The 20,144-nt window shown below is 49.4% G+C and overlaps 1 protein-coding gene across 30 annotated transcripts in view; it reads right to left on the bottom strand.

The window, feature by feature from the left end:
• EPB41L3 (erythrocyte membrane protein band 4.1 like 3) overlaps positions 1 to 20,144 on the bottom strand; it is an 878,261-nt gene that overhangs the window by 9,825 nt on the left and 848,292 nt on the right. For 27 of the 30 annotated variants that reach the window (XM_086965494.1, XM_086965496.1, XM_086965495.1 and 24 more), the window contains 2 exons: positions 3,919 to 3,999; positions 3,538 to 3,654 (listed from right to left, as the gene is read on the bottom strand). In XM_086965494.1, coding sequence (XP_086821620.1) covers positions 3,544 to 3,654; positions 3,919 to 3,999 — 192 coding nt within the window. In that variant the 3' untranslated portion in view covers positions 3,538 to 3,543. The remainder of the gene's footprint in view (positions 1 to 3,537; positions 3,655 to 3,918; positions 4,000 to 20,144) is intronic. The other 3 variants (XM_086965493.1, XM_086965483.1, XM_086965484.1) reach the window with 1 other exon arrangement.

The raw sequence follows: 20,144 nt of genomic DNA, 5'->3' as shown, positions 1-20,144 counted from the left end.
AAACAATAAAAACTTTAAAAAAAAAAAAAGGAATATGACTATAGATTGTTTTTGTGTCAGAGGGTATCACTTTCTGTAGAAAAACAATCCTGACTGTAACACAGACACACCTGCATCATGATGCAATGGTGCCTGGTTAGAGTTTGGCTGCCTGAAGTGCACCAGTGCTATAAGAGAGTAGAAGTTTGCCATATCGCTGCAGATTTGCTGAATTTCTGCTCTCGCCCTTTCACACGAATCAGCACAGCAAGTTGCCTTGCTACTTTGCTTTGTGCAAAAGGTTAGTAAATCTGCCCCGTAGTGTGATCTCTTGAGGCTATCTGTTTTGACATAGTTGGAGATTGTATCCTCTTTAATCTACCACCTGACTTTCTACTGGAATCGTATTTTTCACCTATTTGGCCGAACCTGAGGCTCTAATGCCAATATGGAGGATGTATTTGTCCCCGTTCCTGTCCCCTTTTCAGAGTCCCCCTCTTATACATAGCTATATGTCTTGCGCCTGAGTGCTAGCACACCTTAAATATCCCTTGAGGCTTCTTTGTCCTCCACTTCTCTGCCCCCTTTTCTCCATTTCCTTCAAATTCTAGTTTAAAATGTATCCATATTGAAGATGACTTTCATATACACCATCTGTACCACTGCCCTCCCGTAGCAACTTCTATAGAGAATTTCTGTTGATGCACACAAATATATTTAAACACTGCTGTGGTCATCTTTTTTACTCTGGAGTGCACTAAGTTATGAACGTATCTTGGGACGGACTGTGTGTCCAATATATTAAACATTAATAAAGTTTAACCAAAAATAGAAAGGGGCTGGGTGCCAACACATGAATGGTGCTATGGAAAAAGAACAACTGTCATTTCTCTTTCAAAGGTGCAAAATATGAAAACGTGGTATTCTTTTCTTTTAAAGTACATATGGAATACAGAGACAGAGTAAATTAAGCTACAGGAACAGGATTGAACAAAAAATTATGCTAGAGTATAATTTTACTAAGCATTGACTATCTCTAAAATTAAACAATGATAGCAATGCAAAGATACAACATATTAATACATGCTTCCTATAAGTACTTTGGTTGTAATACAAAAGTATAGAGTCTTGGTGAGGGAGGCACACTTGCCAGGCAGTACCTCTAAAACCCCTAAAACAGGGAAGACAGTGGTGTCAGGCATTGGCAATGGGCAACAAATATCCAATACGATAGTAGGAGCATAGAAAGAGAAGAGATCAGATGAAATAATGTAACTAAAATGATTCTATTATAGAATGAAGGATCATAAGAGATGGTTTTATGCTCTTCCTCCAGGGGCGGCTCTAGGCTCATGGTGGCCCTGGGCAGGGAGCATAGGTAGGGGGCCCCGGAAGAGGGCGTCCGGGCAGGGTGGAGCACGGAGGCCAGTGAAGAGGGGGGCGCAGGGGGGGTCAGGGTGTTTGGAAGTGGAACAGAACCGGAGGCCGCCAAATACCTGCCAGGGGCCGCCATGCAAATATGTATCCATCCTCAGAGGATTATTATATTAAGGATATATATTGATGTGGTGGCCCCCTGGGGTTTGGTGGCCCTGTGCAGGTGCACAGATTGCACATGCCTAACCCGCCCCTGCTTCCTCAAACACAGGGAAAATAGTAAAATGACCTATGCACCTGTAACCTATGGAATAACACACAGAAATGTGTCACAAGGATACTTTTGGTAAGCAGGCATGAGGAACAACAAGAAAGTAAAATAGCAGAAGGTAAAGGTACTAGTCAAGTGAAGTGGAAATGAGACAGAGGTAGGAGAAAAGCGGTCTGCCTGTTCTGAGAGGATACAACAAATGTAGTCCAAGGATATTAATATCTATTAAACTGCCCTCAAGATCTTAGTTCAGTGAACTGTATCTAAGAGTATTTAGAAGCCAAAAGCGAACTGGACATGTGTGATGTTGTGATGTGGACTCCTGTGCTAGGATTGGCCGGATAGTTGCAGTGTGACCATTTATTTACGTTCTTAGAGCTATTTCGGGAGTCACAATATCCAGTTTAATGGCCTTTCAGTTTTTACAAAAAAGAGTGCAGGGCCTTCTCATTTAGAGGCATACTTGTTATACTAACGATACCTTGTATAGAGCCATGGGAAATAAAAAAATATTCAAAGAGGAGACATTGCCTCCTAAAAAATGGATTATAATGCAATTTATTTTTACTCGATTACAAGTTCCTCAATACAACTGTCCAAAATTGCTCTTCAAAGAGTATTTCTGCATCCTACAGGACCGTGCTAAGCATGAAGACACGAATATGTGTATAACCGTAACTTTTTAAATTGATTCACTGGCAAGCAGACAGGCTCCTTATTTACATAATCTCGCCTAATATTTGGTCTGGAAACAATACATCTCAAACTGTATCTTGGATATGATTTAAGTAGAGGCCAATTGTATCCTAACCCTAAGCCAAAACATTAAGGGATGCAATTCTTCAAGGGACCATACCACAACAAATACAATACCAAATGTGAAAATAATTTGCCATTTCCCTAGTGTTTATCCATCAACACATCTATGGCTACTAAATGCTTCTGACTTTGTTTTTTTATTAATTTAAATAATATTTTCCCTTTACGCCCAGTCAAAATTTAGAGGAAACCTCTGGAACTGCAAGTACTCATTCTACATTTGCTGTAACAACCAGTCGAGTACTGCACACATTTTCTTTTGAAATTTTTATTTCTATGCTCCAAAACAAAAGCCACAACGATAAACATAGGGGTAAGAAAAAATACGTTGGAGTTACAAAGAAGTTTTTGCATTTATGGTGAATCAAACAGGCAGCCAATAAGTTGCAGCTATTATTCGAAGCAGTCTATGCACAACACAGCACTATAAGCTCTTGCACAGCACGTTAGTATGGATGGTATGCTTCCAAGGGGTAGGGGAAGGAAATTACGTTTAGGTTTATGATCAGAACAATCGGGATATACCTTTTTGGACAAAAGTGGATACAAAAAGGCTGCATTATTCGTTGCCTAAGGAACAATGCCAAGCCACAAAGGAAACAAAATAAGAAACATAAGAAGCATCTATAAAAATTAAGGGAATAGAGCAGCACGTACCCTACATTAAAAGCTATTTCCCCCCCCAAAAACTAAAGCATTGACACAGTTACGCCCAAGACAGGACTCACAGCCAGTGTTATCTTGCACAAACGCATTGTTAATAGTCTGGACACTTGCTACTATTAAAGCACACATAGGTTAAGAAGAATGAAATCCAAGCCTGGAAATATAAGCAGCATCCAACAATCCAAAGGGAGCAAACAGTGAGTGGTTCATTCTCTCACTGGCATGGTATGAAAAGCATCTATTCCAAATCAGGATGTGCCTCAAGCAAGCTTGTTTGAGGCAAATTTATCACTTAGACTTCAGTGCCAGGGAGAGAAAGAGAGACGGGAAGGGAGGAGGTCTTAGAGGTGGAATATGAAAGGAAAATGCCCTTTGCCACATGCCAGCTTACAGAGTTGCCCAGGAGAATCGCCTTCTCCTCTTACCTGTGGTCAAGCCTCCCCATCCTCCGGTGTGATCTCTGTTTCTTTATGTACCACTACTTTGGTCACTGACATGTCAGGGTGCTGCTCTTTGGCTTCTTTAATTGCCTGAGCCAGCGCCTAGCCCAAGGAAATCACGGAAGGGCAAAAACAAGAAGGAGGTGGAACATGCATGATCAATAGCAAGGTGAAGATTCATGAAAAAGTACACAATTTACAAATGAAGAATGATTAAAACATGAAATACGGTCGAATTATTTCATTAGGTTACATAACGCAATTTCAGGCATGCCAGAATTGTTTTTTTTTTTAAATTAAAAGGAGAAGGTTAATGGCTCTTCTGCAATAGGCGGGGAGGGGTGTGGAAGTGATGCAATGCTCTACCTGATCGTGGTCGATGTCTGCGTCCCCTGTAATGACTATTCTTTTTTCGATTCTCGTCTCCGATATGCCTCCTTTCACAGTCTAATCAAACAAACGGAAACAGAAATAGCCTTCAGTTCATGCACAGTATACATGTTTTTAATTAGGAGGAAAAAAACTTAATTTTAAACACAACCAGGATAATAACATTATTTTAACACTTTTGTAACACGTTCCCATCTTCTAAGGTACCCTCCTGCTTTGCAATTCAGAATATAAAGTACTCTTGACAAGATGCATTGAGACTGCTTCCATCATAACGCCTTCCCCTTCTCATCCGGTGTGACCCAGTTGATGCACACCAGTCCCTTTCTTTCAGACAACTGGGAACGTTCTCCTGTACCATTTTCTTCTAGCGTAAGAGCTCAGAAAATAGGGTAAGGTCTCTGAAAATTTACAACCCGCAAAAACGTGGAAAGTTCATTTTCTAAGGCATTTCCTTTATTGTGTGTGTGGAACCCCCATATGCAGTGTTTTTAAAAAAAGACACTTCGATTCACCTCCAAAGGACTTCCCAATGCTGCAGATTTGGGCTTACCGTTAATTATCATAATCAAGCAATGCTTCAAATGCTGTGGACCGTTCTTGGCACATGCACATGTATAGCCTATACCTACAGCACGAGAGAATTGCTCTAGCAGCTGCACATTCTACATATTCAATGCCAAGCTGTAATAATGTGCCTAAAAATGTCCTTACACTTGTGAAAAACAGGAATTTTTCATAAATACCAACTGGGCATCCTTGCTTCAGCACCATCTGGTTAAGGGTGTCTGATAGAAAAGGCAAGTCCCTGTAGCGATTTATCGGTTGAGTCTGCTTTGGCTTTGGGATACACGCCTCTCCAAGGACTCAGTAAGAAGACAACAGCAACAACTGGAATCAAGACCAGTAGGAAACATCTAACCCCTCCTCGTGCGAAGGTGCTGGGACCCACAGTGATATCTCTTAGCATTGTACAGACCTATGAAGAATCTGTTGTAAAGGAAAGCATACTGTCTAAAATCTGTTTATATTATCTTTGAATGAAGTTCGTCTGCCTGTTTCCACGTCTTTGAGGGATAGTTCATCAAGAGGGTTAGCTACTTCACACTTTTCCTAGTACCTCTTAGATGGCCATATAACACTGGGCGTTGCAACAGGCACTCTTAAAGCAGTTTTGGTAGAGCTAGACAGCTATTATTTGTTCCCTGACTCAGTGCTAGAAAGCTGACTAGGCTTTATTGAATGCAGTGTTCCTTTTTTTGCACACCAAACACTCATGAGAAATTACAGTAGGTTTACCCTATTTTAATCTTTAATTCATTTTCTATCATTCTTAATTGCTTCACAACACGTGATACACCATTGTCAGCTACCTCACAGCATAACTAATGAGACAAGAAGCACTATGACTCAGGGTAATGAAGATTACTAGTAAGTAATAGCATTACCATCAGTTATGTATTTCATACTGATAACAATCATTAGAAATGACATCTTTTATGGCTAGGCCAGGGGTGTGTTTAATATACTGAAGGTCGAGCAGAATGCCTAGTGTGCTCCACGTTACTTTTTTTAACCCGTTTGGCATTCTGTTTTTGTTCTTTCTGAAACATACACCTAAACTGGGACTATGTTTCTACACCCTATCATTTAAGCCCTTCGGTGATTAGGACGGCCAATAGCCATCATCAGCCATAGTGGTCATGTGCTGAGGATGGCTCCAACCCGTCCTCCACCCACCCACGATGGAAGTGCTGGCACTCCCAACATGCCCCCGCAAGATGCCTCCATTGGTGGTAGCAACAGAAGTGCTCCCCCCACCCCCCGGAAATCGGATGATGTCAGAGCGAGCTGACGTCATTAGATTCTGTTGGGGACGCGCTTGAAGCCATTTGCTTCCAGTGTGTTAGGAAAGAGGACCTCATAAGGGTACGTCCTTCTACTGACTGGGAGGGTCAGTTGTTGCAGATCAGAGTCAGACGACGGAGTGGACACTGTTTCTTGTGGCATGATCCGCTCTAACAGTAAAGGTTACGCTAAAGAGCTTGTATGTAAAAAACTGCAGAGGGGACACTGCAGTACCATGCATCGTGATGATCGCCTAGCTGTAAAAGTTTCTGGCAGGAGTAATGTCCACATGCTGATAACCTTTCATGATGAACGTAATTCACCTGTAACTATTTAAGGTCAGGTTGCTGAAGAGTGCAAACCTGTCTGCATTTTAAACTCCAATAAGCACATGGGTAGTGTAGATAGAGTAGATCAGAGGTTGGGTGGAGCCTTACAGTGCTGTTCATAAGTCATACATTTGGTAGAAAATATAACGGTTCATTTGTTTCATTTGGAAACCTTCAATGCTTTTGTTGTGTTTAAGTGTTGCTCTCCAGATTCAAAGATGACTTTTGTTCAGTTCAGCAGTATGTAATAGGCATCCTTGTTTTAGTGGAGCTGGGAAGTGATCCTAGATTTGGAGTGGTGGAGGATGTGGCTTGATTGAAAGATCCCCCTTTCCTGATTACATTCTTCCCACACCCAAAAATACTTTCCCTATAGGAGATGTAGAGTCTGTGTCCAAAGAGGCCTGGAAAAGGAGAGTCATATGTGTTGCTTCGAGAGTCATTCTAATTCTGGGCTGTCTGTGCCAGCATGTTTAAAATCGTACCACACGCAATTCAAGTATTGGGAGCAACCGTGAGAGTAAGAGTGCAGTGACTAGTCTGTATCGTTTTATACTTTTTGTTCAGTTTCACAGTTGGCGGTAGTTTGATGCATTTAGTTAGACCTGTTGTGTTTGTAGTCATAGTTGTTTTTTCATCTCCTTCAAATTGGTTCATGTTTATGATGGTGGTGCGTGTAGACTGGCACTTGGCTGGTTGTGTATGTGAACCGGTGCTTGGCTGATAGTGTGTATAGACTATTGCTAGGCTGGCGGTGTGTGTAGACTGGTGTTTGGATGACGGTGTGTGTAGATTTGAGCTTGGCTGCTGGTGTTTGTAGGCTGGAGCTTAGCTTATGGTGTGTGTAGACTGGCGCTTGGCTGGCGGTGTGTGTAGACTGGCACTTGGCTGGTGGTGTGTGTGGACCGATGCTTGGCTGATTGTGTGTATAGACTATTGTTTGGCTGACAGTGTGTGTAGACTGGAGCTTGGCTGACGGTGTGTATAGACTGTCATTTGGCTGCCAGTGTGCGTGGACTGGCACTTGGTTGCTGTTTGCATGGGCTGGCATTTGGCTGGCTGTGTATGTGTGTACTGGTGCTTAGCTGGCAGTGTGTGTGGACTGGCACTTCGCTGGCAGTGTACGTGGACTGGCGTTTGGCTGCCATGTATGTGTATTGTGACCAGCAGCAAGTCACTACACACTATCACCAACACGCCACTCCATATTCCACCACCTTCAAGGCAGCGTAATTATTGTGTCTGAACTAGCACCTGGCTAGTGGTGTGCACAATGGCAGTTTGTGTGGTTGGTCTTTGGCTGGTGGTGTGTGTGTAGTGACTTGCTGCTGGTCACTACACACACATTACCAGCCAACTGCCATCCCACGCACCCAGTGAGCTGCGAGGTGGTGTGATTGCTTTGTCAATCCTGTGGCCATATGAAAGTAATGGTCCCTTGAATGGCGTTTGTTGATGTGGGTGTTGTAATGTGCTGAGCCCACGGCTGTAGGTGTGAATGATTGTGTGTATGTGATGCATGAAAGATGTGTGAATTGCCTGGAAAGTGGTTGGTGTCTTGTTGTGGATTTAAAGCTTATGAGTCGTGAGTCATTGGTTCAGTCTTCTCAACTTTCAATTATATTATTAACAGGTGAATACAACTTTTGTTAAATATTTTGGTAATTAAGTTTATATTTTGAACGTTTCATTCATCCTCATACCAAATCCAACTAGCATTGTGTGTACTTGAGGAGTAGATGGTAGTGCAATAATATTTGTCTTTCTCTCCCAGGGTGTACACTGTCTATGAAAAATCTACCAACTCTAGATATTATCGTAAACTAGACACCAGGGGGACTCCAAGGTGGAGTGTGTGGATCCCTCAAAGTATTGGACTCTGCTGCCACCCAGAGTTCCCACATATCTCCTGAAAAAAATGGTACCTCACCTGTGTGGGTGGGCCTAGTGACTGCAAAAGGGTGGGGTCCAAGACGCATTGTGTCAACACCAACAAAAAGGGTAGCTGCAGTTTATTGAGCCTGGGTTCGGTCTCCACCCATGAAAGCCTACCATCCAGGCATTTCTGAAACCTAGACACCCAGGGGGTACAGGGTGGTGTGCCTCCTGTGGATCCTACACAATTTTCTTATCCACAATGCCTTGCAAACCTCGTCATTTGACTAAAATCGCTAATTTTCCTTACATTTCTGTGAGGTATTCTTCCAGAATCAGAAGGAATCCACACAATTCCTACCACCCAATATTTCCCCAATTGTGTGTGTGGGGCTAGTGCTTGTGATAGGAACGGATCAAACTAACCTCAATGGGAGTCCTCGCCAAGGGAACACTCATTAACCTAGGTTTGTTTTGTTCCTGTCGCAGGCACTAGGCCCAGCCACACAAGTGAGGTACCATTTTTATCAGAAACTTGGGGGAATGGTAGGGGGTAGGAAATGTGTTGCTCCCTGTATATTCCAGAACTTTCCATCTCAGAAATGTGAGGAAACGTTTATTTTTTAATCACAGTTGGATGTTTGCAAGGGTTTTTACAGGTTTGATAGGTTTCCCTAAATACCAGCTGAGCTAGGGCCCAAACTCCACAGCTAGGCACACTGCAAAAGAAGGTCAGTTTTTATTGCAAAAATGTAATGGGTCCATGTTTGGTTTTGATGCCTTTCCTATCGCCGGCACTAACCATACCCACACAAACGAAGTACTATTTTTTCCTTAAAACCTGGGAGGATGGTATGTGGTAGGAAAGTAGTTGCTCCCTGCAGAATCCATAACTTTCCATTACAGAAATTTGGGGGAAGTTTGCTTTTTTAGTCAACGTTTGAGGCTTGCAATGGCTTCTGGGTAAGAAAACCTGGTGGGAGCCATGCACCTCACCCAACTCTAGATTCTCCTAGGCGTCTAGTTTTAAAGAAAGATACAGGTCTACTAGGTTTCCACGTCTGCCCACTGATATATGGGGCAAAGTAAAATGTCAATACTGTGGTAAAACAAATGTGGTTTCCTGAATCAATTCTGCATGTTCCTGAAAGCGGGAAAGATGGTGATTTTAGCCACGCATTTGCAAGAAAGAAAACATTTTCTTTAGCAGCACTTTTTTTCCTATTCCCCTCCCCATCCCCCCAACAAGCGTTAGCTATATTTTGGCTAATTTCTCAGTCCCCTCCAGGGGAATCCACAAACCCTGGGTACTTTCAGAATCCCCAGGATGATAGAAAATTTGGATGCAAATTTGGTGGGGATAGCTTATGTGTAAACAAAAACGTTATGAAGGCCTAAGCTCAAACTATCCCAAATACTCCAAAAAAGGCTTAGCACGGGGAGGGAGGCCTAGCAGCAAAAGGGTTCACTGACATTTTATTAGTGTTGAGTAAACAGAGCAAAGGATTGCTACATTGTTCACTCAAAGATAATGGACTGTATGTCACTCACTATTTCTTACACCTAGCATCAGCCTTTCCAGGCCCAAAGCTGAGAAACCCTATGCACATGTATTGGGATGTGGCTGGAGCAGTACTAACTACATCTAGGTTCAGAAAGCACACAAGGCAAGGGATGAATATTTCAATCTTGCTTTTTGCATGGGTCTCTGAAGCCTGGCCTGAAACCGAAGGCCTGTCTGTGATTTCTCCCTCTACTATGACTCCACCTTTGTCACCTGGTCACAGACTTGGGTGGCATTAATGAGTAGCTTGACCTTACCACAGTCTATGACAAGGTGGCAGAGGTGGAGTCAAAATCAGAGTATCCAGCTCCATGCACCACTGGCCAAAGACAGTGTCTTGCGAAGCTCCAGCCGGTGTACGTTTTCCACCATCCTTCCTTAAACCCTAAGTTTGTGGCCCCCAGTCTGTTCATGAGACCCTTACTGTCCCTGGTTAATCTGCCACTACAGATGCAGGTCAGGTGTCAGGTGTTTGCTCTCACCATGCCTTCAGAGACTGAGAGCTGCAGTGGGTCCCTCTCTGTAGCCTGAGGTATGGGGCGACCTAACACCAGGCAGTGGTAGCAATGAGCCATGTGGCCTCCACGTGACCCGTTTCTAGCTTCTCCTGTTCACAGTTGCATTTGCCAACAATGATGCATCGTGAAGAAAGAACAGCTGATGGATGGAATGCTGAACAAATCAAATATTCAGCCCGTCACAGATCTGGGTTAAATCCATTGTTTTTTTTGCTCACCATGCCACTCCAGTTTGGACCCAGTCATATGGAAATCCTTCTTTACCCTGCTCCCCCTGGGAATAATCCAGCCCGAACTGCCAGGCCAGGGCCTCCCTGGCCCAGAAACAAGCATCCTGGGACCGGTTTCGGGGTATCACCCCTCATCAGCCAGGCTAGCTTGAATCTGGTGGCATAGCAAGGACGTGACTCATGTCTGGGCATACCCTTTCCACTTAGGGCGAGAAATACAAAAAGAACAGATGTTAAACAGAATGCTGGATCCAAACTGGGGTTACATGGTGAGCAAAATAATGATGGTTTAACCCAGATTTCTTGGCTGGAAGTGAACGTTTGATTTGTTCATCATTCATCCATCATTTGTTTGTGCAGCATTTTTCACCCTAAGTAGTATGTGTACGCCCAAATGTGGGTCTCTTGCCAGCAGTGCCACTGGATTAAAGCTAGCCTGGCTGATGAAGTGTGATAACCCGAAACTGGTTCCAGGATGCTTGTTTCCAGTCCAGGGAGGAACTGGCTTGGCAGTTAGAGCTGGACTGTTCCCAAGAGGAGCAGGGTCAAGACTGATTTAGATACTGCTGGGTCCAAACTGGTGTGACGTGGTAACCAAAATAGCAATGGATTTAACCCAGATCTCTTGACTGGGGTGAATATTTGATTTGTTGAGCCTTCTGTCCATCATTTGTGCACCATTTTTCACCCTAAGCGGGATGGGTTATGCCCAGACGTGAGTCCCTTGCTTGCTGTGCCACTGGATTCAAGCTAACCTGGCTGATGATTGGTGATACACTGAAACCGGTCACAGGATTCTTGTTTCTGGTCCAGGGAGGACCTGCTTGGCAGTTAGAGCTGGACTGTTCCCATGAGGATCAGGGTCAAGACTGATTTAGATACTGCTGGGCTCAAACATGTGTGACATGATGAGCCAAAGAATGATGGATTTAACCCAGACCCATTAAATGCAGTGAATGTTTGATTTGTTCAGCATTCTGTCCATCATTTGTTTGCACAGCTTTTTTCGCCCTATACTGGGACCGGTTTTGGGGTTTTACCCCTCATCAGCTAGTCTAGCTTTCATCCGGTGGCATAACGAGCATGGGACCCATGTCTGGGCATACCCTCCCCATGTAGAGCGAAAAATGAGAATAGATAATGGACGGAATGCTGGGTCCAAACTGGAGTTGCATGCTAAGCAAACTAAGCTAACTCAGATCTCTTGGTTGGGGATGAATGTTTGATTTGTTCAGTATTCTGCCCATCATTTGTTTGTGCAGCATTTTTCAGCCTAAGTAAGATTAGTACACCCAGACGTGGGTCCCTTGCTCGCTGTGCCACTGGATTCAAGCTAGCCTGGCTGATGAGTGGTGATGTACAGAAACCGGACCCAGAATGCTGGTTTGCAGTCTAGAGAGGACCCGACTTGGCAGTTCGGGCTGGACTGTTCCCATGAGGATAAGGGTCAAGACTGATTTGGGCCCAAACTGGGGTGGCATGGTTAGCAAAAGATCAATTAATTGAACCTACATCTTTTGACTGAGGGTGAATGTTTGATTTGTTCAGCATTCCGTCCATTATTTGTTTGCACAGCTTTTTTCGCCCTAAGTTAGATGGGTATGAATAGACGGGGGTCCCTTGATTGCTGTGCCACTGGATTCAAGCTAGCCAGGCTGATGAGGTTTGATAGCCCGAAACCAGTTCGAGGATGATTGTTTCAGTCCAGGGAGGACCTGGCTTGGCAGTGCGGGCTGGACTGTTGCTATGAGGAGCAGGGTCAAGGCTGATTTGCATCTGGCTGGGTCCAAACTGGGTTGGCATGTTGAGCAAAAGAACAATGGATTTAACCCAGAACTCTTGACTTGGGGTAAATGTTTTATTTGTTCAGCATCCCATCCATCATTTGTTGGTGCAGGATCCTGAAGAACAGCATGAAGCCAGGATGGATTCATTGCTACCACCCAGAGGTAAGCAGTGCAGAGGAGGGGGGGGCAGAATATACGGGAACCGAAAAAGAGCAACTGTCCTTTGTGACGTATATGAGCTTTGTCCTGCTTAATTGCGTCCTGTGGAGGGTAGAAGTGATGAGCCAGTATATCAGGATGTATGTAGTCACTGGAAGCCGTAGTGACCAAGCTCATTATTTGTGAAACAGCTTATAACAGTCCTTCCAGAATGGAAAAATGGCTTAGAGCCTACACACTCTTTTTCTTGCATAGTGTCACGTGTAGTGAGGCCATTACAGTATGGTGATGTCACTGACCAATTCCATTCTGAGAGGTTAGATATTTGATAGAATGGCTGTGACACTGCAGATAGAAGCACAAACCTTTGCATATGGAAAGGTGCACTACATATACATGTATTTGTGATAATGTGCAATGGAAATCTATTAGTATTACCTGTGGCAACTCCCATTCTGGAAATTGATACGTGCACATTCAGCTCTCAATGGCGTAAATAAGAACATTGACAACAATTGTAGGAAGACAAAAAGCTGTGGTTGAACTACAAACAACACACTCAAGGTGACAGCTCATACAGGCTGGGGATGATCAATACAGCAAATTCATAGACAGCTGCGGACAGAATCCGGTTCTCCCCTTAGAGCCACAGCATCGAAAATATTGTCCCGTAAATTGAGGGCAGCTTTATTTGCAACAAGCAACTCTGCACGGCTACGAAGGAGAGGAGGGAGCCTCCTGCAGCAGATCTGTGTGTTCACCCCTAGGCTGCTGTTTCCGGCAGTAAGCCATGACGATAATCGCCTCACGGACAAACTATCTCATGTACATACAGGTTTTAAGGGTTGGATTGTCGTCGGAATGGGGTTATAGTGCCCTCGGGGTCTTTTCCTTATTACTAGTGGTTGGTGCCCTATGGATTATCCAAATATAAAGCAGATATTTTAGCATTTGTTGAGTTTAGGAGACTTATTGCAGGTTTTTAGGGCTCGCCTGCTGATGCGCATGCGCATAGCTGGCGAGCTACATTGCAGCTTAAACAGAGTTTACCTAACTCTGCGATTTGTTGCAGTGCCCGAGGCGCGTGCACATCAAAGCCACCAGCCTCCTCAGGCATCTCAAGCCTCCCCCATCCGGCATTTCTCCTCCCTTAATTATTCACTGCAGGGCCGGCCGGCCAACACATCAAAGGCTGCTGCTCCCGGCCCCTATTCTTCCCTTCTTGCCTCTCCCGGCCCCCCCCTTCCCACCACAGCAATGCCGAGGGATTGTTTATATTGCAGTCTAACCATCTCGCACGCTGCTCTTGAAACAATAACTGTTGTTGGTAATGATATAATTAAACGCTCTAATTATTTTATCAGGGCCACACAGAATTTTATAAAGTCTTTTGCTGGCATTTTCGTTTTATGCTGATTGCTATTTTACACCTTTCACATGCTGGTGATTTGCTTCAAAGGAATACATTCATCCTGCATCCCGTTACTAGAGCTTTCTCCTCTTCTGCTATATATGGGTTTTAGTTGAATTTCATTGATCTCTTTTACTAATGATTTATAAAAAGTGCCACATACCACACAACTCCACCTACACAGCTCCACCGATGCACCCACCACACAGCTCCACCGATGCACCCACCACACAGCTCCACAGAGGCACCCAACACACAGCGCCACAGATGCACCCACCACACAGCTCCACCGAAGCACCCACCACACAGCTCCACCGAGGCACCCACCACACAGCTCCACCGATGCACCCACCAAACAGCTCCACCGATGTACCCACCAAACAGCTCCACCAATGCACCCATCACACAGCTCCAGCGATGCAGCCACCACACACCTCCACCGACACAGCTCCACCGATGCACCCACCACACAGCTCCGCCGATGCACCCACCACACAGCTCCACCGATGCTCCAACTAAGCTCCACCAATGCACCCACCACACAGCTCCACCAATGCACCGACTAAGCTCCACTGATGCACCCACCACACAGTTTCACCGATGCACCCACCACAGAGCTCCACCGATGCACCCACCACAGAGCTCCACGAGGCACCCACCACAGAGCTCCACCGAGGCACCCACCACACAGCTCCACCGAGGCACCCACCGCACAGCTCCACCAATGCACCCACCGCACAGCTCCACTAATGCACCCACCACACAGCTCCACCGATGCACCCACCACACAGCTCCACCGATGCACCCACCACACAGCTCCACCGATGCACCCACCACACAGCTCCACCGATGCAGCCACCACACAGCTCCACCGATGCAGCCACCACACAGCTCCACCGATGCAGCCACCACACAGCTCCACCGATACACCCACCACACAGCTTCACCGATGCAGCCACCACACAGCTCCACCGATGCAGCCACCACACAGCTCCACCGATGCAGCCACCACACAGCTCCACCGACACAGCTCCACCGATGCACCCACCACACAGCTCCACCTACACAGCTCCGCCGATGCACCCACCACACAGCTCCACTAATGCACCCACCACACAGCTCCACCGATGCACCCACCACACAGCTCCACCGATGCACCCACCACACAGCTCCACCGATGCAGCCACCACACAGCTCCACCGATGCAGCCACCACACAGCTCCACCGATGCAGCCACCACACAGCTCCACCGATACACCCACTACACAGCTTCACCGATGCAGCCACCACACAGCTCCACCGATGCAGCCACCACACAGCTCCACCGATGCAGCCACCACACAGCTCCACCGACACAGCTCCACCGATGCACCCACCACACAGCTCCACCTACACAGCTCCGCCGATGCACCCTCCACACAGCTCCACCAAGGCAACCACCACACTGCTCCACCGATGCACCCACCACACAGCTCCACCGATGCACCCACCACACAGCTCCACCGATGCAGCCACCACACAGCTCCACCGATGCAGCCACCACACAGCTCCACCGATGCAGCCACCACACAGCTCCACCGATACACCCACCACACAGCTTCACCGATGCAGCCACCACACAGCTCCACCGATGCAGCCACCACACAGCTCCACCGATGCAGCCACCACACAGCTCCACCGACACAGCTCCACCGATGCACCCACCACACAGCTCCACCTACACAGCTCCGCCGATGCACCCACCACACAGCTCCACCAAGGCAACCACCACACTGCTCCACCGATGCACCCACCACACTGCTCCACCGATGCACCCACCACACTGCTCCACCGATGCACCCACCACACAGCTCCACCTACACAGCTCCACCGATGCAGCCACTACACAGCTCCACCGATGCAGCCACCACACAGGTCCACCGATAAACCCACCACACAGCTCTAATTATTTTATCAGGGCCACACAGAATTTTATAAAGTCTTTTGCTGGCATTTTCGTTTTATGCTGATTGCTATTTTACACCTTTCACATGCTGGTGATTTGCTTCAAAGGAATACATTCATCCTGCATCCCGTTACTAGAGCTTTCTCCTCTTCTGCTATATATGGGTTTTAGTTGAATTTCATTGATCTCTTTTACTAATGATTTATAAAAAGTGCCACATACCACACAACTCCACCTACACAGCTCCACCGATGCACCCACCACACAGCTCCACCGATGCACCCACCACACAGCTCCACAGAGGCACCCACCACACAGCTCCACAGATGCACCCACCACACAGCTCCACCGAAGCACCCACCACACAGCTCCACCGAGGCACCCACCACACAGCTCCACCGATGCACCCACCAAACAGCTCCACCGATGTACCCACCAAACAGCTCCACCAATGCACCCATCACACAGCTCCAGCGATGCAGCCACCACACACCTCCACCGACACAGCTCCACCGATGCACCCACCACACAGCTCCGCCGATGCACCCACCACCCAGCTCCACCGATGCACCCACCACACAGCTCCACCGATGCTCCAACTAAGCTCCACCAATGCACCCACCACACAGCTCCACCAATGCACCGACTAAGCTCCACTGATGCACCCACCACACAGTTTCACCGATGCACCCACCACAGAGCTCCACCGATGCACCCACCACAGAGCTCCACGAGGCACCCACCACAGAGCTCCACCGAGGCACCCACCACACAGCTCCACCGAGGCACCCACCACACAGCTCCACCGAGGCACCCACCGCACAGCTCCACCAATGCACCCACCGCACAGCTCCACTAATGCACCCACCACACAGCTCCACCGATGCACCCACCACAAAGCTCCACCTACACAGCTCCACCGATGCACCCACCACACAGCTCCACCGATGCACCCACCACACAGCTCCACCGATGCAGCCACCACACAGCTCCACCGATGCAGCCACCACACAGCTCCACCGATGCAGCCACCACACAGCTCCACCGATACACCCACCACACAGCTCCACCGATGCAGCCACCACACAGCTCCACCGATGCAGCCACCACACAGCTCCACCGATGCACCCACCACACAGCTCCACCGACACAGCTCCACCGATGCACCCACCACACAGCTCCACCTACACAGCTCCGCCGATGCACCCACCACACAGCTCCACCAAGGCACCCACCACACTGCTCCACCGATGCACCCACCACACTGCTCCACCGATGCACCCACCACACAGCTCCACCTACAGAGCTCCACTGATGCAGCCACCACACAGCTCCACCGATGCAGCCACCACACAGCTCCACCGATACACCCACCACACAGCTCCACCGATGCAGCCACCACACAGCTCCACCGATGCACCCACGACACTGCTCAACTGACACAGCTCCACCGATGCACCCACCACACAGCTCCACCTACACAGCTCCACCGATGCACCCACCACACAGCTCCACCGAGGCACCCACACAGCTTCACCGAGGCACCCACCGCACAGCTCCACCAATGCACCCACCGCACAGCTCCACTAATGCACCCACCACACAGCTCCACCGATGCACCCACCACACAGCTCCACCTACACAGCTCCACCGATGCACCCACCACACAGCTCCACCGATGCACCCACCACGCAGCTCCACCGATGCAGCCACCACACAGCTCCACCGATGCAGCCACCACACAGCTCCACCGATGTAGCCACCACACAGCTCCACCGATACACCCACCACACAGCTCCACCGATGCAGCCACCACACAGCTCCACCGATGCAGCCACCACACAGCTCCACCGATGCACCCACCACACAGCTCCACCGACACAGCTCCACCGATGCACCCACCACACAGCTCCACCTACACAGCTCCACCGATGCACCCACCACACAGCTCCACCAAGGCACCCACCACACTGCTCCACCGATGCACCCACCACACTGCTCCACCGATGCACCCACCACACAGCTCCACCTACAGAGCTCCACCGATGCAGCCACCACACAGCTCCACCGATGCAGCCACCACACAGCTCCACCGATACACCCACCAAACAGCTCCACCGATGCAGCCACCACACAGCTCCACCGATGCACCCACCACACTGCTCAACTGACACAGCTCCACCGATGCACCCACCACACAGCTCCACCTACACAGCTCCACCGATGCACCCACCACACAGCTCCACCGAGGCACCCACCACACTGCTCCACCGATGCACCCACCACACTACTCCACCGATGCACCCACCACACAGATCCATCGATGCACCCACCACACAGCTCCACCGATGTACCCACCACACAGCTCCACCGAGGCACCCACCATACAGCTCCACCGAGGCACCCACCACACAGCTCCACCGATGCACCCACCACACAGCTCCACCGAGGCACCCACCACACAGCTCCAAAGATGCACCCACCACACAGCTCCACCGAAGCACACACCACACAGCTCCACCGATGCACCAACCACACAGCTCCACCGATGCACCCACCACACAACTCCACCGATGCACCCACCACACAGCTCCACCGAGGGACCCACCACACAGCTCCACCGATGCACCCACCACACAGCTCCACCGATGCACCCAGCACACATCTTCACCGATGCACCCACCACACAGCTCCAGCGGTGCAGCCACCACACAGCTCCACCGACACAGCTCTACCAATGCACCCACCACACAGCTCCACCGATGCACCCACCACACAGCTCCACCGATGCACCCACCACACAGCTCCACTGATGCACCCACCACACAGCTCCACTGAGGCACCCACCATACAGCTCCACCGATGCACCCACCACACAGCTCCACTGATGCAGCCACCACACAGCTCCACAGATGCAGCCACCTACACAGCTCCACAGATGCCCCCACAACACAGCTCCACCGAGGCACCCACCACACAGCTCCACCGATGCACCCACCACACAGCTCCACCGATGCACCCACCACACAGCTCCACCGATGCACCCACCACACAGCTCCACCGATGCACCCACCACACTGCTCCACCGATGCACCCACCACACTGCTCCACCGATGCACCCACCACACAGCTCCACCGATGCACCCACCACACAGCTCCACCTACACAGCTCCACCGATGCACCCACCACACAGCTCCACCGATGCACCCACCATACAGCTCCACCGATGCACCCATCACACAGCTCCACCGATGCACCCACCACACAGCCCCACCGATGCACCCACCACACAGCTCCACCGATGCACCCACCACACAGCTCAACCTACACAGCTCCACCAATGCACCCACCACACAGTTCCACCGATGCACCCACCACACAGCTCCACCAATGCACCGACCACACAGCTCCACCGATGCACCCACCACACAGATCCACCGATGCACCCACCACACAGCTCCACCAATGCACCCACCACACAGCTCCACCGATGCAGCCACCACACAGCTCCACCGATGCAGCCACCACACAGCTCCACCGATGCAGCCACCACACAGCTCCACCGATGCAGCCACCACACAGCTTCACTGATGCACCCACCACACAGCTTCACTGATGCACCCACCACACAGCTCCACCGACACAGCTCCACCGATGCACCCACCACACAGCTCCACCTACACAGCTCCACCAAGGCACCCACCACACAGCTCCACAGATGCACCCACCACACAGCTCCACAGAAGCACCCACCACACAGCTCCACAGAAGCACCCACCACACAGCTCCGCGGATGCACCCACCACACAGCTCCGCCGAGGCACCCACCACACAGCTCCGCCGAGGCACTCACCACACAGCTCCACCGAGGCACCCACCGCACAGCTCCACCAATGCACCCACTGCACAGCTCCACTAATGCACCCACCACACAGCTCCACCGATGCACCCACCACACAGCTCCACCTACACAGCTCCACCGATGCACCCACCACACAGCTCCACCGATGCAGCCACCACACAGCTCCACCGATGCAGCCACCACACAGCTCCACCGATGCAGCCACCACACAGCTCCACCGATGCAGCCACCACACAGCTCCACCGATGCAGCCACCACACAGCTCCACCGATGCACCCACCACACAGCTCCACCGACACAGCTCCACCGATGCACCCACCACACAGCTCCACCTACACAGCTCCGCCGATGCACCCACCACACAGCTCCACCAAGGCACCCACCACACTGCTCCACCGATGCACCCACCACACTGCTCCACCGATGCACCCACCACACAGCTCCACCTACAGAGCTCCACTGATGCAGCCACCACACAGCTCCACCGATGCAGCCACCACACAGCTCCACCGATACACCCACCACACAGCTCCACCGATGCAGCCACCACACAGCTCCACCGATGCACCCACGACACTGCTCAACTGACACAGCTCCACCGATGCACCCACCACACAGCTCCACCTACACAGCTCCACCGATGCACCCACCACACAGCTCCACCGAGGCACCC

This window comes from Lissotriton vulgaris, chromosome 4_1 (genome assembly GCF_964263255.1).
Source record: "Lissotriton vulgaris chromosome 4_1, aLisVul1.2, whole genome shotgun sequence".
Classification (NCBI taxonomy): Eukaryota; Metazoa; Chordata; class Amphibia; order Caudata; family Salamandridae; genus Lissotriton; species Lissotriton vulgaris.
Note: the sequence above shows the minus strand (reverse complement) of the source record. Positions and strands in the feature narration are given on the sequence as shown.